The sequence below is a fragment of the Melozone crissalis genome, unplaced genomic scaffold, assembly GCF_028551555.1.
Source record: "Melozone crissalis strain CALT ecotype California unplaced genomic scaffold, PUWL_Pcris_2 ptg000027l_1, whole genome shotgun sequence".
NCBI classification, from domain to species: Eukaryota; Metazoa; Chordata; class Aves; order Passeriformes; family Passerellidae; genus Melozone; species Melozone crissalis.
This window is the reverse complement of record NW_026535805.1, coordinates 75,086,606-75,108,280: the sequence shown is the minus strand read 5'-3', so window position 1 is coordinate 75,108,280 and position 21,675 is coordinate 75,086,606. Positions and strand designations below refer to the sequence as shown.

At 39.5% G+C, this 21,675-nt stretch overlaps 1 protein-coding gene across 1 annotated transcript in view; it reads left to right on the top strand.

Annotated features, from left to right (window-relative positions):
- The window catches only part of SH3BGRL2 (SH3 domain binding glutamate rich protein like 2), a 35,494-nt gene extending 14,607 nt beyond the window's left edge, over nucleotides 1-20,887 (top strand). Inside the window, exons 2-4 of the mRNA XM_054280333.1 lie at nucleotides 6,102-6,287; nucleotides 18,174-18,254; nucleotides 19,411-20,887. Of these exons, the coding sequence (XP_054136308.1) occupies nucleotides 6,102-6,287; nucleotides 18,174-18,254; nucleotides 19,411-19,425 (282 nt within the window). The 3' untranslated portion in view covers nucleotides 19,426-20,887. The remainder of the gene's footprint in view (nucleotides 1-6,101; nucleotides 6,288-18,173; nucleotides 18,255-19,410) is intronic.
- Nucleotides 20,888-21,675: the final 788 nt, after the last annotated feature.

The following is a 21,675-nucleotide window of genomic DNA, read 5'->3' as shown; positions in this document are numbered from 1 at the left end:
TTAAGAAAAGACAGTGTTTTCCTTCTGTCAGATGCAATGCGGTATTCGCTATGGTGGAGAGCCGCTCACTTTACTTTTGGAAATAGCTATGCAATGCTGATTTTTGGGTTTTTTTTGGTTTTTTTTTTTTATTTTAATTTTTTTTTCTCTGTTAACCTTCTTCTCTTTATTACAGCTTCTCATCCTTTTTTCATATGTACATAGCTGAGTTGTATTTTCCTGCCAAGAACAATGAAGTAATCATATGAACCTTTGTAAAGTTCTGTCACAGTGCTGCCATTTCCCTGCAATAAAAATTGTCAGGGGTCAGTTATGCTATCCTTTCCTAAGTCAGGCAAAGAAAGTAGAAATTTGGCAGAAGATCTCTGTCACTACAGGTCTCAAATGTAAAAGGACCATGAGGATTTGCATTTCAAGCTTATGAATATGTGGGAATAGCTTTTTATTGCTTCTTTATTAGAGCAGAAACATAGTGGAAACATAAGAAGAGGATGCTTCAACACAGTTTATAATTCTGTTCCTTTAATGTGTTTAGGGCTTGTATTGGTTTGTTAGAGCATAATAGTTCCTTATTATCTGTGAGTATATGTTAAGCCACATCTGTGTGGGAAGTGAAGATAAGTAATCCTCTGCAGTAGCTATATTGCATCTGCATTTTACACTGCAACAGTCCCTTTGGGTATGGTTGCATGACTTGTAAAGGCAGAGGCTCACATATAATATTTTCAGTTGTAGGAGTGAGTTGAGCTTGTGTTTATGTATCACAGACGCTGCTTCTGCAGTTCATGTTTCAGATACTTGTACCTTTAGCCACGGCTGAGCCATTTTCTTAGGATGCAGTTTTGTTCCCGATATAAACTGATGAGATTGTGGTGCTGACGTTATTGATGCTCCTTCCCTTGTTCCCCTGGTTCCTGCATTATGCTTGTGTGAGGAAAGCTGCAGGAGCTGCTTGGCAGGAGGGAGGAACATTGTGTCATCTCAGTGACAGCCAGCAGTGAGATCTGCTGAGTTGTATCATCAAACTGCACCATAAAGGTGCCCCTGCCAAATGCAATACATTCAGTTTTTGGCTGAGTCAGTGGGTGGATAACGTGGCTGATGCAGTTCTGCAGTGAGGGCAGGTATGTGGAAAGAGTAACCAAATTTAAAAAGAAGGAAGAAAGCTAGCAGGACCATCTCTGTCTTTAGAGGCACACGTGTGCCAGGCTGTGAAAGAAGTATTTGAGATGAACTTAGACATGCATTCAATTTTTGTTTTTTAAATGTCAGGCTTCTAAAATATGCTTGTGGTTTGACAGGCCAGTTTAGAAGATAACCTCATAAGGCTTTTTTCTCACTCACCATGTGTGGTCTGAATATTTTTTGGCATAGGATTTTGTGTTAGAAAGATGGTCATTTGTTCTTGGGATCTGTCTGGAAGGAGTGGACAGTTCAGGCTAGGCTGTCAGTTCCTTCAATTCCAAGAGGATGAGACAGTAAAAGAGTCAGTGCTGCACATCTCAGTCACCAGCCAATTCATGGAGGGTACCTGCTGTCATTCCCTCCCCTTGCAGGCAGAGGACAGCAACCCAGGGAGTCCCTTATCTCCAGAAGGTGGGAGGTAGAGTCTACAGCAGAAAAGCAAGCTTCCACATCCACTGTGAGAACCAGACACTCAGCAACATTCCTCCTGTTGACACTGTGAAGAAATTTGAAACTGAGAATGGGTCTGCTTTGCCCCATTTATATTAACTGGGCTAATGGCAAAAGGCAGAGAAGTTCTCTTTCATCAAGGCACAGTCCCTGTTAGTATTGTGGCTTGAGTAATCTTGCATATTGTACAGTAGAAGTAATATTCATTTATCTTATCTGAGTTAGATAAATCCTGGTCTACTAAGATTTTTGCAAGGTATTGAATATCTTGGTTAAAATAGTATAGAATGATGAGGTGCAGCTGATTTTAGTAATGGAGAGACCACGTGCTGTGCTCCTCTGGTTCAGCAGCTGTCAGTGGGGGAGCCTTCTGGAACTTCTGAAAACAGGTTCAGGAAGCATAGACAGGACAAAAAAGAAGGAAACTTTTACTTGTTGGAAGTGATGAGAAGCTTCCAGGGCACTTTGGATAGAAGATGTAATCTGATTTTTCTAAACTTCTGCTCCAACCTGGACATGATTTATAATGGTAACATCTTCATTTTCTCATTCTGCTGCTGAAAGAGCAATACTACCAGAGATGAGTGTTCAGCTTAAGATGGGGGATGTGGTATTAGTTGTGTGGGAAGCAGAAATCTTAGAACAGAACCATTTTTAGTTTGGGCAAAGATGTGAAAAGTGGGGTGGCTAAAGTGAGGTGGATTCTGAACAGAAGCAAGCAAATGTTTCCAGTAAAGACAGTCAATTAATTGTGGAAACAAATTGCAAAGACCAGCTCTCTGTTATTATCAGTTCAAGAATGGAGCTTAGAGGGGAAAAGAAGTCTGAAGAAACCCTTTACTCCTTAGAGGAAACCTTTAGGATAAATAAGAAACCCTTATTCCTTCCTTAGAGGAATTAAATCAGGGATGCTGAAAGTCAGAACAGATAATCCCAGTGGTCCCACCTGGACTGGCCTAGGTATGTCTTTGAAGTATTTCTCCAAAGCAGTTTGAAAATGTATCCTCCTGTTACCTGTTGCAAATCAGTATAAAGAAATGAAAACTAGGACAGAAAGACAGAATACTTTAGTTACAATAGACTTCCTTTATAAATTGGGTTACTGATCAAGTGATTAGCTCATTTTAGCAGTTTTATGGATATCCTATTTTTGCTGCTTTTTAATCCTAATAAAGATACCAGCTCTGAATACAAGGATAAAATTGAGTTGTCTCTGGGGATATTTTCCCTGTCTTAGTTTTGTGAATAGAAATATAGATTAACGCTAAAACCAACCCCAGATAAATGATGTTCAGAAAAGAATTACCCTCCTAAAAATAGGGGAGGCAAACATTGGACTATAATAGCAGACCATTAACTCCATCAGAGTTTTCTCACTGCATTTAAGGATAGATTAGGATCATATTGCATAAAGACTTTCCTCTGAACCTTCACAGTGGATATATGTTTTGAAGGTGTATTTTCAGGGTCTTCTGGTGTGCTGAAAGGTATTAAGCTCAAAATATATTGATGCTGAAGTAGTCTGTTGTGTAAGACTACAAACACTTTCCCAAACTGTTGTATGAATAGCCACAAACCAAATTTTTCTGAACATGGTACCTCTGACAATGGGATTTCTTTTTCCAGGTTTCTCTCAGGTGCATCAAATGCAAGAAACCTTGGTAGCAGCAAGATACTTCACAGAGATTATTATCCACCTCTGTAGTTTGTCAAGTGAGGATGTATTTTTCTCCACTGGGCTCCTGACAGGACAGGCTGGTGAGGAAGCAGGGACTGACACTGCTGCTTGTGCCATGCTGCCTTTGCTCTGTGTTGCAAACTCTGGCAGCTTTTAGGGCTCTGGGGGAGCCCAGATGAGAGCTGCAGGCAGGACTGTGAGGCTGACGCACTTCTGAGGCACAGATCCAGTGGCAGACAGAGACAAAGGTCTGTGGTTTTCTTGGGGAATAATCAGCTGGCTTCTGTTGTGACAGATGCTCTGAGCATCCCTCTTAAACAACAAGGCGTGATTTAATAGGATTTTAAATACAACTAATGCTCTTGTTTCAGTTTATAGGCCTGAATCAAATAAATTGGGGAGGAGAAAATGCTAGTTTTTTGGCTTGAAATTTTCAGGCTATTTTGTTTAGGTTTATGCAGCTGGTACATCGACAGCTGATAACTCATACAGATGTCATATGGAGAATTGTAAAGCTTATGGCTAAAAAAACCAAAAATGCCAATTTGCTTCACTTCAACATCTTAATTAGTTTTATAAAAATAAAATGAGGCATTAGGAAATCTGTGGTTGTGGAAGAATTCTAATGGTGTGAACTGTAAAATGATAGGGATCTGACTAAATCTAAGTTGCTCAGTTTACAGGGAGAGAGTGGCTGAAAATGGGTCCATGTGGATACACCTCTACTGATTCATATCCTGGCTCTGAGAATGGAGCACTGTGGTACTCTGGAGCTGTTTGAAGAATGGTTGCTGGCACAGTCAGCTTTGGCCAAGGCTAACTTAGAGTCTCACAAGCAGCCCGTGGCCATGATTTAAATGTTACAGCATGCCAGGGATCGTTCCCAGTGTGCAGTTTGCAAGCAGCAGCTTTGGGAGACTGAAGGTCTAATAGCTTTGGCCAGAGGATGCCAATTGCCCTTGGGGCCAGAGGGCTGGCCCAGCCACTCTGGAGTTTGCTCGCTGCTCTGACCAGTGCAGGAAGGATTTCATGTGAGTTTTGGTCGCACTTCACCATGAGGAAGTGATCTCTCCCGCATACAATTTTAGACATCTCTTTTATTTTCAATCAGATATTTAATATTTGTGGTAAGAATAGCTCTGTCTCTGCCTCTTTTGTGTTCTTTTGCAGCTTCTTGTTGAAAGACAGAGAAAAATGTTTTTGTCTTCCACTTCTACACTTTGAGTTTTCAGGGACTTAGTAAAAGGCATGTTGCCTTTGGTACCACCAGTGATGATGATGCAGTAATTTTGCTGTTGTTGATAATGCCTTACTTGCATGCAAGTTTAGGAGCTACCTTCTCTATGAAAAAGGGATTATTTCACATATGCCTAATAAACTGTACCAGTGTGTGCAAATAAAGGAAAAAGAATGAGATATCGTGACACAAATTTACTGTGCAATCCACTTCTTAAGAAAGGCAGTGATAGTTTCAAAGCTTTGTATTTGTAGTTCCTTATTTAAAGGAGATAAGAATTCCATCAGTATTGCTACAAAAATTATGTATTTTTGTGGTGCATTTAGATAGGTATACTTGCTTGTGTGACAGGAGCAACTAGCACATGCATTTTGAAAATCCTCTGATTTCCAAATAGTATCTAGGTCGTATGATACCCACAGGCATGATTCATCCACCTGGGCTTTATGCCAGCCAGCAACTGCATGGATATGACACTCCAGGAATACTGTAAAATTATTAAAGCTGATTTTTTTTTTTTCACATAACACTGTGATGATAGCTGTAAAAAATATGGCACATAATTTATAGTTCCTTTCTGAAAGTATTAATTCTATTAGGTTGATGCAGAAAGTACACAGACTTTCACTTCAAAGCTTGCTGTCTTAATATCAAGTCCTGTTGGAGGCAGAGGTTGTCTTTACCTGGGTGTATCTTCTTGAAGCCCAGCTAGCTCTTAAGTGCTGATCTTAATATCATAGAGTTGTTAAGGTTGGAAAAGACTTCTGAGATCATTGGGTCCAACCAGTGTGGTTAAAAACTGCCAGTGTTCTGCCCCTTTGTATAAAGGTGATAATCTCTTTGAGGGGCGGAAACCTCATACATTTAATACAAACCTTGTGTGGGCTTTTTTTTTTTCCCAAAAAAGTTAATTTTCAAGAGATGACATCATGCTTACTTTCAGGCATTATGCTGACAGACACTCTTAGGTAAATATTCAACTATTCCCTTGCTTGGGAAACTGTTGAGCTATATTTTAAAAAATGTGTAGGTATCAAGAAAAACAAAAATGTGTGTAGCTGGGGTGGGTTTTTTCAGATGTACTGACATGTTCATCTCAATGAACACTTTTAGGAGTAAGTTCTTCTGAGACTTGCCACGTTATTTACCTTGCATTTTTAGGTGCCTGTATACTTTAAAAATGTAGCCCCTAATGTATTTGAAAACCAACTGCTTCTTTTTACTTCTGCTTCTGAAGAGACTCTTACAGTTTGCTTTTTAAAAATATCTTTTTAAAGACTGAAATTACCAAAGCTGAATTAAACAGACAGCCTTATACAAGTGAGGTGAAGAAGTATAACCTTTGCCATCATATAAGGGAACAGCAATGCTTAACTTTTATGAATTTAAAACTGAAAACAAAAATTTCTCCTTTGTCTTTCTGAGGTTGTGACTTCCCATCCTATGAAAGTGGGGTGGGAGAGGAGGAATGTTCTCAGATTTGTAAGCATGTCTGTGTTATGGAGGACTTGCTCTGACTCTGAGTTTTTTAATTTTCCTTCTTCCATCTAGATAAAGAAGAGGCAGCAGGATGTGGTGAGGTTTCTGGAAGCCAACCGCATAGAGTTCGAAGAAGTGGATATCACCATGTCCGAGGAGAAGAGACAATGGATGTATAAAAATATTCCTGAGGACAGGCAGCCTGCACAAGGCAATCCACTGCCACCGCAGATATTCAGTGATGATCGGTACTGTGGGGTAAGCAGCTGTTGTGCTTCTCAATATATTAGTATATATATTATATTACATACAATATATTAGTTCATTATATACAATATTTTAGTACACTTAGCTGGCCATTTATACATGGGACTTGCTGTTGAGCTTTCTCTAGCAGAATCTGAATTAATGGGACAATAGGATCAGGTAATGATCATACCGGGAAAATTCAAGGTATTTTTCTGTAAATCCTAGGGCTGTCTAGGGGATTCCCTCCAGGAATGTAAAAATCAGAGATGTCACAACCTTCACGTACGACCTGTTGATGGTAAAGTGCCTGGTGAGACCACTGTAAGCTGGGAATTTGTGGTAATCTTGCTGCTTGGGTCTAGTCCAAGCACAAAAATTCAGCAGGAAGTCTGTCTTTGGCGCAGTAAATGAGAACACTGGCTAGATTGAGTTTTATTGTTATTGTAATTAAGCTCCTTCTCTGCTGCTGTCATGGTGTAAATTTCATTTATGCTCAGAGCGTCTTTATGCAATCAGAGCGTTTAGGATAAATGAGCACTATTTGCTGTAAATCTGACTACAGGTTGATGGGTGGGCTGTTTTTTTGGTGTGAGCTTCTCCATCCACCAGTGCAAGCTGAAGCAGTAGCCTTTGATATGTACATCCAGAGTGGTTCTGACTTAGTCCCTGCTGGATTCAACTGTGCTGCTCAGATCTGTTGAGAGCCTGTTGACTGCAGTGCAATTGTTTGCCTAATGCAGGAAGGATATAAAAAGTGATTTAGGATCCTCTGCAACAAAGAGATTGGGTATGGTGCAGCAGCTAACTGGTTTCTCGAAGCAAAGTATTTAACATCCTTCCCATGTGCTGTGTATTGGCCTTCCTTGTTTACCTCAGCAGTATAACTCTTATCTTCTTATTTCCAGGTAAGGTAAGTCAATCAAAGAAATGTATCTGGGACGTGAAAGGGATTATTACCCTTGCTTATGGATCAGCCCCTCGCTTACAAATAACAACCTTTACATTCTTCTGTGTCAATGTAGTTTGCTTGGGAAACACAACATTTTAAAGCTGTTGTATCTTACCCTTTCAGATTGCTTTTACTTACAGAGTGTTTTAACCTAGTCTTAGAAGTTGCTATTTGGAATTAGCAAGGCAGAAGATGTCATGCAACATGTGAGATGATCTCATTAATCTGTCTGCTGAGCTGATAGCCATTTTGGTTGAGCAGAGTTAATCCTATTACTAGACTTCACTGTCTGCATGAACATCTTTAAAGAGCAAACATGCTTTGAAAGAAACTATATTTTTTAGTATGAAGAGAAAAGTATGTGCAGGATCTCCAACATTCATGAGTTAACCTGCTGCATTAGTTAATGAAGTTCTTAGGTAAGAGAGTGGAAGCGAAACATTATGCAGAAGGCAAAGGAGGTCAGTGCTGGAAGGGGGATAAAATATTACAATCAGATAGAAGTCAGCAAACCTTGCACATCTTGTCTCTGTCATTTCCACATTGAGTGTTTTCATGTGTTTATCTTGACATAAATAACTAAAGCATAATCTCTACTTAAGTTAACTGAGTAACTTAAACTGAAAAAATACTGAATTTTCTGTTAGTTGAGTTAGTGAAATTTGTAGCTTGTCATTTCTGATTTGTGTCCAGGCAATGTTTAATCCAGTTTTATCTATTCAAAAACTCTGTCTGTTTTTCTGCATTCTACAGTCTTATCAGGAGACTTTCTATGTACTTATGCTGTTTTTTGCATTGTTGCTGAAGTTCACACTTATGATACAAACTGGTCAGGCCCATTGCTGTTCTTCTAAAGGTGTGAGGGCTAGACAGTGCAAAGCAAAATAGGTGCACTTTTTATTTTTGTCATGTTATTTCCATAGAAGTTCATGAGCATATGATGTCCATGACTCGATGTTATGTTCATAGCTATACTGGTTTTTTTATGTTATATCAGCATTAATAGTTTTGGCATATATTTTCTCACTATTTTCTCCTTAAAAAAATAAACCTCAGCAATGTGCACAAGGGGTTTATCTAAGACTAGATTTTCCTGGCTAGGACATGAGCATTTGAAATAATCACTTTTCAGGATGTAACTGCAGGCTAGAGGAAGTTTGTCTTTCATGATTTCAGTAAATATCCAAAATGAATTTGTGTCAACCATTTGAACATCTGACAGCTGATGTTGGAGGGGAGAAAGGTGCCAAAAGATGATCAATGTTTTCTGGTTCACAGAGTGTCTTGTACCACGGGGGGAGGGATTCTTCTGGTACCGAGAGGCAAACTGCATGTTTTGAAGTGTGAGCAAGACCTCGTGGTTTTTCTGAGTTGATGTAATTGCAGATACAATCATTAATCATTAATCTATTTCTTCCTCTTCTCAATCTACTGAGATGCACTCCCAATTTTTCAGTAACAAGTTATGCTAATAGATTTTGAAACAAAGTACTTGGCAAGAACAATTTTTATTTCCTGTGAACAAGATAAGAGCTGCAAGCACACAAGAACACAAATAATTTTACTGATAATTAGGTGCTATGTTATACTACCAACAATATGATAATTTTCATATTTTCATGACTTTGCAGTCTGTTGTTTCATCTTAGTGACATTGCTATAAAGTAGTGTGTGAGAACAGAGTCTACCTTTCAGACAAATCAGACACATGATCCTGCTTTTCAAATTTATAGTAGTGTAAATCTGAAATTAGTATAGTTGTCTTGTTCTAGTTAGTGCTCTGTAAGAGTGAGGAGATGTTAGTGTCTAGTGCTTGTTTCTGGAGAAAATGCATGCACTTTGCATAAAGAATAGTAAAGTGGGGTTAATTTGGAGAAGAGCTTTAATCAGATCTGGTAGGTTGCGTTGTGTTTTTGGGCACAGGAATCAGTTTTGTCTTGCCCAGTTCCTTGCCCAGGTCATCTTCAGTCAGATTTAGTAGCTCCTGCTATAGCACTTTGACCTACAGCTCAATCCACTCAAATTATGGATTATATTCACCCAAGAAAATAATCCCATACTGTGTTTCCCAGCCACTGTTCTCCACAGCAGAGGGGCTTTACCCACCTGACTTGCTTGGTCATGGTGGATGTTTCACACTCATGGATAACCTGTTCAGTGACTCCAGTGGTGAGGTTCCTCCCCTTGATCGTGATCCTGTCTCTACGTTGCATCTCCTTCTAGGTGTCCTGATGTGTCACAGTCCCACTGAGCTGTGGTCAGCTTGTCCTTACATTCCCAATCCAGGTCCCCTGCAGCCATTTCAGTTCTGGCAGCCTGGTCTGCCTGTTCCTTGTTTCCATGTTCTTTGGTGACATGGCTCTTGGGTATAGGAGTATCTACATAACGTCCTTTATAAAGCTTCTCTACCCGGGCAGCAGTGCCCAGATATTTAAGCAGAAAGCCAGAAATGCTGGAAAATTGAATGTCTGAAATTAGGCCTATGCCTCACACCTCCTTCTTTTTGAATTCTCCACAAGCTGAGTACACTTTCTTAGACTAGAAGTGACTCCTTCCACTCTTTCAGAAGACTGGAAATAGCCACTTGCCAGTGAAACTGCACTCTTGTGAAGCTGCAAGTTAGCACTTTGAACAGTGACAGTTTTATATGCAGCAATCTGCCACTGAAGGGAGATGGCCTGAAATTTAGGCCAACCAAAATTAAAAGGAAATCTATCTCCAGGTGGGAATTTGAGCCAAAGGGAAAAAGGGAAAATATTTACATAGCAGGCTGACTCTTTTTTTTTTCCCTTTGAAGCTGTTCATATGGTTTAGAGTGTTATGGTAATTCCTGATAGAGTGCCTAGTGAGCAGCAGTAGAGACAGAGATATGTGATATTTATTGTCCTCCCCTGAAATGTAATATATGGATGTCAACTCCAACAAAACAGCAAAGGCATATAGACAAAAAAGAAATGAAATAGGCTGCTGAAAGAGGTGCAGTGTTCTTGGGAAACTATTCAGTACACAGACAATTATTGTAGCCCTGATTTCTTTGCACTGTTATGTATCATTCTATTCTGGGGGTTTTTAAGATCATGAAAAGATGCATGCATGCTTCTTTTTCTTCCTTTTTTGTAGGTGTCACATTACAACTAAATAACTGCTCACTGATAAAAGAAAGAAGAGAATTTAACAAAACTGACTAGAGGCCACCTCAGATTTTCTGCCCTGGCTTGTCATTGGAGAGTTTGTTATTATTCTGTGCCTACAGGTACAGAGAGCTTGAACTCTTCCTCTGCATACTCGGGCAATTTGGCAGAATTCACCTTAGCCTGCGTGCTGTTGTGTGTTCACTTTAGGAGCTAGAGGAGTTGTGAGGCTAATTTGGTATCCAGCAAGTCTACATTTGATTCTCTGCACCCTGCAGATGTCTTACCTGATTCACTTAGCAATTTTTTGGTCCCAACCTGCTTTTAGAAGAGGGATAATTTTGCTAGATAAAAGTTAATGTGAATTACTCAGGGATCATGTAACATTTGTTAATGGCTAATGATGCTAAAACTTTCTTGACTAATTATTTTTGCCATCAGAAGTAGAGTTTCCTGTATGGTAAATTTAAGCTTTGTGTGAAATTGTTCTTAATTATGTTTTGCAGCTGTGTTGCAGCTGTTTTTGGCTCAGAGGCACCCACAAACCCTAGGCTGAATGTGACTTGAGGCCAGTGGCATGTACTGTTTATCTTCCTGGTTAAGGCTTTGTCTCAATGAGGAATACAAAAGGCTGGTGTTGGAAAGCAACCCCTGGCCAAGAGTCTTCTCCATGTTGGGAGGATTCTGCTCAGATCATTCACAAGGACTGCTTACAACTTTCAGACTATGCCTATGCTTTTGCCATCCAGTTCTCCATTGCTTTTCTGTGTCCTGAGGAAAAGAGCTTTAGTTCTGTGTAATATGTACTTTATAAAGGGAAATGTGGTACCAGAGGCAAAGTGTAGAGTAGCCAGCTTGCCCAGTGCCAGGGCTTAAAAAATAGAAGCTCGGCAACTAAGTAAAAGTAAAATAATGCAAGAATTTTATTTACCTCACAGAAGTCAGGACTCATTTCAGTAATGTATAATAGTGTTGCTGTTTACCCTGTAGTGGAGAGAGTACAATCCTGTTGGGCACCACAGTTTTTATTTGGACTAAATAAACTTCATCAATAGCTGTTTCAAAGTGAAGTAGCAGGTATTTTGTAAACAATCCCTTCACATAAAGATGATAGGCATCAAAGACATCTCTGGAGATACCTTACTCTGTTTGCAGACTTTTTATTTCCTAAATATAATAATGTAGGGTGTTCATGTATTTTAAAACACTTAAAAGGGACTGGTGCAAAATTAGAATTGTTACTTCTACAGGATATAGTTGAAAATACTGCACATTTCTTTTTCATTTTTATATTTATTACACTGATATTATGCAAAACTTATCAGCAAGTGTGACATAATTATTAAAAAATTTGTTTGGGATCCTAATTCTTGTTTCCATGAAACAGAAACTTCCTATTGTGCCATGCTTTCTTGAAAAAACAGGTTTTATTATTGAAGGTGTTGGACTACTTTAATTAAAGTCTTTTTAAAAGGCGAATTCTAAAATAGAGAATAAATTATATATGAGGAAAGGCTAAACAATCTTAATAAGTGGCAGTAATACTTTGTAGTCACGTAGTATTACACAGAATACAGATGAAGCAGTATTTTGGAACCATATCTAGAAAAAGCCATGGCTGTTGTCAGAGAACAGCCAGGATGAAATAAGTGATTCAGTCTGCTGCTGTTCCACTTTGGGTCCAAGTTAAAAGATGTGCATGCAGAGCTACTGTGCAGCACGGTCATTTTGTGTCTTTTAGTCATTACTTTGTGTAACAGGCCATAGTTAACTCCCTGATATTTCCATCTCTCCCTTTCTCAAATTCCTGTTGTGGTCTGATTTGATAATATTCTTATCCAAACAATTTGTAAAATGACACAGTGAGCTGGTAGGTGCACAAAAGGTGGAGGTGACAGCCCTTAGCATCCACAGTACTTAGGGATTCTGCCACTTACTCCCCTGAACTCTTCTGCCCCAGGTGGGCACTAGGCACTGGATTTGAGGTCTTCAGTGCTTGTCTAAGGGAAGCCCTGCTGCATTGGGACTCCCTGCCTTGGAGGTGAGGGGTATCAGTTCTTAGACAGTTGATGTCTGTGTACCCTGGCACCACTGCTGCATGAATGACAAACATCACATCAGCCTGAGTTTGTCCTGTACTGTCCAAACAATAGAGCTGTGGCTGACATCTGCTCCCTTTTATTAAAGCCTTTGTTTCTGGAAGGCTACAACTAGACAGATTACCAAAATAAACATCTGGCCTTTAGCAGAGGAGTAACAAGTTGTTTTGTAGAGTCAATTCTATAAGCTCTTTAAAAATCCTGTGCAGAGATCTTATCAGAAGGTTAGGTAATGAAAACTGTCATGTTTAGCTTGTTCTGTGTTGTACAGACAAGATCTTTTATTTGTATATTTATATAATATTAAAAGAGACTTACACATGCACACACATTCTCCAAGGAGAGCTGTGCTGTGTAAGAGTTTTCCATTGTAATCCTAATCAGATCAGTAAATGAATGTCATCTGTTCTGGAGAACTGAACTGCCCCTTTCAGGGAGGATGTTAGCAGCTCATTCTCAATGGAATACAGTATTAACTCAGTCAGTAGCAAAGTGCTGATTCAATGTGTTTAAATTATGGATTCCTCACTATTACTTGAAGGTGCAATTATGTCGCCTCTTTTATAAGAACGGAGAGATCGTAATCTTATAATAAAAATATTGACAAGGAGAAATAAATTTGAAAAGCATGCCAATGGAGTAATCTATAAGTGTTGTCCAATAATCAATGCACTTTAAAAATCTTTAGGAAAAGCTATGCAGGCTACATTTGGGTGGATTTCTTGTTTTTTGGCTTCTTGGTGTGGTAAGCAATAAAGATTTGTCTGAGATGTTTAACAAGCTCACTCTAGTTGCCAACTAAAAGCAAACAGCCACAAAACCAACTTGCTTGTTTAAAGAAACTTACTGGAAAGAATTTTATTCACAGTTGCTGTCTTTAAAAGTTCATTAGATGTAATGTTCTCCTAATTTCAGTGCATTAGTGAAGGTAAAATTGCTAACTGTAAATCTACTTTGTGTTAATGTTTTACTTTGATCCAACGCCTTCATGTTTCTGCTATGTTCCTTGAAGCCCAAATAATTATTTATGCTGATCTGCAGTACTGCCTGTTTTAACTTTGATGTGTAGTAAATAGTTTCTCCCAGCAGTGACAGTGTTTATTTAAACAATCCTGAGTATACCTGCTTAGCAAAATCCTGAGCCAAATTAATTATGGCAGTGTCTGTAATTACATCACTGCAGTGATCTGGTTTCCAGGAATACATCACACTTAAGGAATACATCACACTTAAGGTCTAGTGGTCATCACAGCTGGGAGATCTGGGATGCAGCTGATGCTGTGCCAGCTTGAGCTTTGTGAACTTAGCCATTGGTGTTGAGAGAAGAACTTACCCTGGAAGTGGGATTTCTAAAGAAGAGAGAATTTCCAAGAACCAGGTTTTCCTACTGGAGTAAATTGCATAAAACCCACATGAAGGCCGGAAGAACCTAAGGCATTTGTGTCAGATTTCCTGAATGCTTGTCCGGTGTCTCAAAGACTAAGCTGATGTTAGTTTTCTGTAGCATTTGGGCAGTAGATGGTCTTTGGCATTACTCCGTGATGTAGACATTAACAAAGTTCTCCTGTCTTTGATTAATCTGGTTTTAAAGAGGTACAAAACAGCTACAACATCTTTTATTTCCAGGGTAAGCTGCAAAGATTCAAACTTTAGAAAATAAAGCTGTGGAAGTGTGAGGCTTGGAGGCTTGAGTTATTTTGTGTTTTGGTTTCTTTTTTTTCCCTTTACCATCATACTTAATGGACAACATCACATGGCCTTGCTGATTATTGGGAGTTGGAACTAGATGATCTTTGAGGTCCCTTGCAGCCCAAGTAATTTTCTGATTCTATGATCATTTTAAAACTTAGTGTGTGATAGACCTTAAGATTAGCATAAATGGCCTTACATTTCTGAGACTGAAGGTCCATCAAGCCCAGTTTTGTCCCAACAGTGGTCATAAGCTTAGGAAAGACCACAACCAAGATATGAAATGGTTAAGTATTTTCCTTGTCTCTAATTATTTTTCTGAAATAAATGTCACTTTAACATACTTTGTAATTCTTACTACATTTTTCTTTCATGAACTTGAAAGGTTTCTGGTGGAAACCTTTAGCATCTTCAGTATGCTCTGGAAGTGCATTCCATGTGTCCACTAACACATCTAGTACCAAGCATCCTGCCACCACCGTGAGCTTCACAGCCTTCCTAGCCTTCCTCCCCTTACCCTCTGGGGTAACTTTGGTGCTGAAGACCTTTTCAGCCAGTTTGTCTCTCTATCCCAGTTTACAGTCACTCAGCAGGAGCTGGGAGAGCAAACCAGAGCTTTAGGCCACACAAGGCCAACAAGATTTTGCTTGTTTATAGGTGAGCTACAGGCAAGCAGCTCACCTACAGTGGCTTCAGTTTATTTTCAACAAAGCAAGAGCTTATTAGGTTAGCTAATCCACTCCCTAGCAGCTCATGGAGCGCATCAAATGCTGTGACTGTTGTGATATTAAAGCAGAGAGGCTGTGTCCTGCTCAGGTTACGTGGTGGGTGATGGACCTGCCTCCAACTTTAAGGGTGAGGAATCATGCCTAAAGCAGTCAACTAGTTGTTATCCTGTTGAAAGGCCCTTTCTGCCTTGAAATAGCTTTTTACTTGCTTTCTTTATCCTCCTGTCCCTTCTTTATCCCTTTAAACCATTCTGAGATATATTTTTTCCTCCTAACTGGCATTTGTCTTTATTGGTAACATTTCATACCCTCAGTCATGGGATTTATCATCTGTATTTTTGGTTTTTCAACTTCTCCAGAGGGATCAAGCATATCTGCATTGCTGATGATTCACGTGCACTGTCTGCATGTCCTACTAGTTTTAGTGCTCAGTTTTTAGTCAGTTTTGATGTTGCCAGAATTCTGTACATTAATGAAGTGTGATTAGCAGCCCTGAAAAGCACCAAGTTCCATAATGCTACAGTCAGAGTTATGTTTGTACACATAGTTGCCTTTTGAAGTGGGCCAGTGGGTAGCAGTTTGTTGTGCTTGTATATTTTTAGGTAAACTGCTGCTGTCTGAGAGCCTCCCACTGACAATGGGAGCCCCTTCCTTACACGGGGGCAGGACAGCACTGCTCCACTGATCCCAGCAAAGCCACAGCACTCCCTGGGTACAGCTGCTTGGGACAGTGACAAGAGGGTTGTAGGAACTTGCTGCCAGTAGTGAAGCATGGTGCAGAAACCTCTGCCTTGCCAAAACCAGTGAATGGTGGTGTCCTTCCTCTATGGGAGGCAGAGTGTCCACAGAGTTTTCCCAAATGGAATCCATTGGGTCGCCAGTGAGTTAGGCTCCTGCTTGGGTGTGAAATTCTCATTTTCACTGAGCTTGTGTTATTTTCCTTCTTCAGCATACGTCTACTGCTGGTAGCAGTGTGATGTCCTTTATTGAGATTAGAATTTTTATGTCCTCGCCCATGGATTTAGTGTCTTTACACATGGCCCAAATCTGCACAGACTTCCTCTCCTTCTAATGGTAAGATCAAAGGCAGGGTGTTTTTGGAGCATCCTTGATCTCATCTGTGTTACAGGAAAAGCCAGGGATGCCCACTTTGAACTCCTACCACTCATGACACAACCACTGAGTCATTGAGATCATACTTCTCAATAATCTCTTAAGAAACTACTGTGCTAAAGGGATTTCTTAAAATTTTTATAGGACTATTATGTATTTTTCTAAAATTTCTTGTTTCACATTTGAATATTTTGAGATCACAGATTATAATTGCAGACATCACTAGGAAAATTCTCCTATTTAAAATTTACTTCTACTTTATTCTAAAAGCATGAGGCTTCTTCTTCCCCATCGCCCATGAAAGTAAGTGTCAATAGGATTTAAATACGTTTTGCAATGCAGATATTTCAAAACATCAGGGAGATTGCTTCTGGTGGATAATCTCTTATGGTTCTTAAATATTCAGGTCTTTTTAAAATGAATCAATCCACTGGGTTTTGTGGTCCTTCAAACATAGACTTAGCTTGCTGTTTAACCTTCACAGTTTTTTCAGTAAGTGAATCCAGGTTTGTTAATGGGTAAAAATATGGAAAAAGAATAATAAGTCAGGACTTGATAATTCTAAAAGTAAAATGGTAACTAGTACTTGAGGACAGCTTTTTATTATTAAGTATTAAATTACTTTACAGAGGTTAGGTTAAACAGATGTTGGTAGATTAGCCGAGCATCAGTCATTGTCAGAGCCACAAGTGTAGCCTTTTCTTCTCAGTTTCTGAGTCCTTCTCTGCTCTGTTTTTCTTACCAGTTTATTAACAAAGAGTGAAAAAAACATGGTCTTACAGTAGTGATACTGCTAAAGCTAATTGAAGTACTGTGATTAAGAATCTTCAGGATAGAAGATTACCAGCATTTGAAAACAGTGCTGAGAGATGATGACTCAACTGAACAAACACAGAACGTTCCTTGGAGAAACTGTTGAGAGCAAGAAGTGTCTGGGGGTTAGTGAAGGCTGCCTGTGGTGCTTAGGAGGGAGAGTGTTCCTGGCAGGGACCCAAAAAGGTGTCTGCCACCACAGCTGCCTGCCTGCAGGTTGGCTGCTGGTAGTTTACAGGGCTATAATGGGCATCTTCAGGCATTTTAGACCTGCCCTGATGTTAAAGAAAGGGCTGTGGGCTGTACTCATCCACTGCTGCCCTACCTTCAGCTCCAGAGTGTGACTCACTTGTCAATGGGCCCCATGGAGCAAATGAAGGTTATTTCTCAGGTCGATCACAGGCTGTCTTCTTGTATGTTGCTTATGTAGCCTGTGTCCCTCATGGGTTTTTATCTGCCTTAGAAGAGTCAGAACAGACCTTTTTAAAGTTTAATATGTCCATGCAGCTTTTGAAGTCTCATTCTTAGAGGTCAAGGGCTTCATAAAACATCCTTCTGCATAGCTTCAGCATTACTTATTACTCCTGTAGGTATTCAGTGATTACATTGTTCCTTTTTAATCCATGGCACAATTGGGAATCCTTTCAGTAATCTTTCAGCTTACGTCATGGCTTAGTTGATTTGCCTGTTTTACTTGGATTTACTTTCTGGCAATTAATTGTAAATTTTTATTAATTCCTAAGTTAGCATATGCCATGTCTTATGAAGAAAATAATAAAAAGTCATTTGAACAAGGTTTACTCTTTCTACTTATGTCAGTTAATATATCTGAGGCCTGAGGACCATTGTACACTCCTGCTGGCCTTTTGGTGTCTTTCACAGGTGCTTTCACATGGTGCAGCCATGGTTGTGGTTTTGGGGAGGCTGAGGCTGTTTGAATAATTATGCAACTGCACAGTATCCCAGTTCACACTGATACAGCAGTATATCGTTGCTGAAATGCTGGTAAAGCATCTCCTTCTAGAGCATCATAAAGGTTTTACAAGAAATTCTGCACTTAAATACCTTTAAAATACACCCCCAATAGAGTTTCTTTTGATGTAGGTACTTTTGATGCTTATACTTTCCTGTCAAAGTAGTGAGAGATGTTGAAGTTAGAGAGTTTATGTGGTTTTCTTCACCCCTGTAGTTTGTAGTTTGTGATATCATTGCAGTTTAGGTTTTAGGTTTGAGTAGGAGAATAGGGGTAAGTATCAGTATTTTTCTGAGCATTACTACATGTTACTCTTTATTCTAATACAGGATGTGGTAATATCAGTAAGGAAAATAGGAATACAAATGTTGACTCATCTTTTCTTCTTTTAATTCTCTAGGATTATGATGGCTTTTTTGAATCAAAGGAGAGCAACACTGTATTCTCCTTTCTTGGACTGAAACCTACTTTGGCATCAAAGGTTAGTGTAGTATTGCAGACTTTTCATGGAATTCTTGACATGTTGAGATTGAATTTTCTTTGATACCTGTGTGGGATGGAGCTCTGTGTTTGGATGCATCCCTTCTGTGAGCCATACTTTGTTCATATCACCCTCGTGCTAGTGAAGTAATCAATATGGTTGTAAGGAAAAGTAAAGCATTTTAAATGAAAACAAGCATGTACCTGCGAGTAATTTGGGACAGCAGATAAATTAAGTTTAAAGATGACATTCTCCTTCACATTATCAATCTAAATTGTAAGCAACTGGCTTAATTATAACAGGAGACAGAACTGAATCACTGGACTTTCTGAAGCCTGGCATAATGGCTCAGCATTTATTCATTAGGCATTAATTAATTTAATACTGAAATGCTGGAGTAGTCAGAACTTATATTAACTTATATTAACTTTTTTGAATTCGGTTTTAGCAAACACATATCTAGAGGTCAGAACACAAAGCCAGGTAATATCTTTCTGTTGAGGGCAGTATAACAGAGGAAATTTTATTGCCATATGGAAGTCTGGACACTTCTTCAAACAGATTGTGTGGTGCACCTTTTGGCAGTAGATCAGACACAGAGGGGAGGATTTTTCTTTCCTTGGGTACTGTAGATATAGATGTACTTGGTACTAGTACTGTTTCAGGCTTGGAGGGTGGCTCTTGGGTATCTATAGCTCCTCTTCTGCCAGGAATTAATTTATTCCTGGACCCCTTGAGGGACAGCAGTAGGAAGGAACCTCAGCAGAGGACCACAGAAGCAGGTTATTTTGGCAGCCTGCCTCACTTTGTAGTTTGGAGGACTTATCCTAGGAAAAAGATGATGTTCTGACACAATCTGAAACAGCAGCTTCTATGCAGCTCTGTTCCTAGAAAATATGGTGTTGGAGGCCTGGAGAGGTCTCTCTATAAACTTCCTGCTTCAGTCTGGTGGTACTTCAGAGAGATGCATCCTCAGCTCCTAGGTGGTCTGGGGTTAGGGTCACCTTATATGCCAAGGTCACAGGTACGGGAGATGACAATGTATCCATAACATTAATAGTATGTCAATAATATTAATGTCAATAATATTATGTCAATAATTAATAATCATATTTATATATTTAATAATACTATTTATTTTTTCTCTTTTCAATAGGAGTCAGAACCCTAGAAAGCCCATATGAAGTACCAACAAGCACATTCCTGAATGAGTGACTATCCTTCAGCACATAACAGCTTCCCTAATGGATCACTGTGATAGAGCAAACATGTGTCAGTAGTAGTAGTCTGCTTGCCATGAGATGGTGCTCTCCAGTAATGTGGAGCTAATAACATGCACATGAAATAGGATTAAGGCTGGGCTACTCATCTTCCTTTGTAAAAATGCTCACTGTTGATGTTTCACTTTTGTCTTTTGGTTGCTTTTGCAACTGACCCTGATATTCTAACAGGCACGTGTGTTTGAGAATAAGGAGTGAAAGTGTAGGGCTTGTATCATTCATGGGTATTCTTATACAGTCACATTCCTTACCTTTTTAAATTCCTCCCACTACTGTGGTTCAAATGAATAGTTAAAGTGCTGCTGGTTATGATGTTTGTGCTGGCTATGATCCAGAAGGTAAAAAGCATCAATCTTGAGCTCTCAGTCTAAGCCAATAACTGCCATATTTTTGCTCTACATTTATTTATTTATTGCAATGTTTATTCTAGATCATGGTTATTTTAAGAGACATGGGCTGCTAATCTTGGTAATGAAGACTTGATTTGTCTAATGATGCACATTGCAACTGACTGTTTAAAACAAGTTGCTATCATGAAGGAGGTGCCAAAGTGAAATATTTTGACATGTTTCCAAATGCAGGTGAAATGTTCAGTAAATGTTTCCTTGGTGGAAATACTGGGGAGTTCAGAAGAATTAAAGGGGTCTTACAGCTAATGATACTATGAAGTTATCTCTTAAATGAGGAAGTTTTAACACCCAAGGCTGGAGCTCTATAGTTGGACTGTCTTAAAATGAAATTTTGCCAAAACTTCAGTTTACCTTCAATAACACACAGCTCCACCACAAGCCACATGAGAGTCAAGGGGGTACTTTGAGAGCCAGGTTTCAGTTCCATGATGGTTAAACACTCCACCATGGTCCAAGAGCATGCCTAACTTGCCTGGCTTGTCCTGGTTTTAAATCCCCAGATGTGGTGATGTGGAGGTGCCTGGAAGACAGTGAGAAAGCTGAGTGTGTGCTTTGCCAAATGAGGCCAGAGAGGTTGTTCAGCTGAGGAATAAGTAAAGGAAATGGAGATTATTCCAGTGGGACTGCACTGATGCACATAGCAGAACTTAGGCCCATGACTTGCCAATAATTATTACAAAATGCATTCTAGACAGAAGTAAAATTGCATCATGCATTTTGAATCAAATCTGATACATAAATAACAGCTGTGTTGTGATGTGGCTTTTCCTACAGTGATTTCATACTGGCAAGGTGGTGCCACCACAGTGAATGTCCTTGTGTCTTCGGGTAAATGGGACACAGCCACTACGTAGAAAGGCTACTTTGCAATCACAGCATCCCTCAGACTGTGTGGTTTGAAGGAAGCCAGACTTGTAAAAAGTGTCAGAAAGCAGCACTACCACAACAAAAACAACACCTGTGAAACAAATCACATGTTCTGCTGGCATCAGTAGTCATGGCATGCCAGACATGTCAGCTGGAAAGGACAGCTGAAGGTCATCTGGTGCAGCACTGTCAAAATCAGGCCAAAGAACCACACTAGCTTGAAACAAATATGGGTTTGTCTAGCAGAGCATTAGGAATATCCAGAGATGAAGATCTCATAACTATCTAGGTAACCTGTGACATTGCTGCAGTGCTTTCCTAGTGAAAACTTTATCTTTTAAAGTCCAGCTTTGACTCCTAGGCTTTAATTTGAGGCTGTTACCTTTGCTGTGTCTTTTTGGCACTCACAATAAGAGATTGGCACCATTGTTTTTTTAACAGCCCTCAAGATAGTTGTAGGCTACCTTTGGGTCACCTCTTAGCCTTCTTCTTACCAGACTGAACAAACCTGGCTGCTCAGCTGAGCTAAAGAGCTAGACGGAGGAAGAGCACACACTGGTTTGAAATCTGTGGCTGTATTTGCTGGTCAAAGTCCTTGCCAGAGCACCTTCTCTAGAGGAATCCTGAACGGGCATTGATGTATGTACGTACATTTTTAAGAATTATGTTATCTGTGTCAAGGTACTGTGACATTCTTGTAACCAATCCCATATTTTCATGAGACTTGAACTTCACTATAGGAAGGGAATATGACATGAGGTGGAGCTGTACATTGTTAACTTCACCACATTCAGTATAACTATTTCTTAAAAGAAGTTAAAATATTTAACTTTGTAAATGAATAGAGATATAAATGTATGTAAT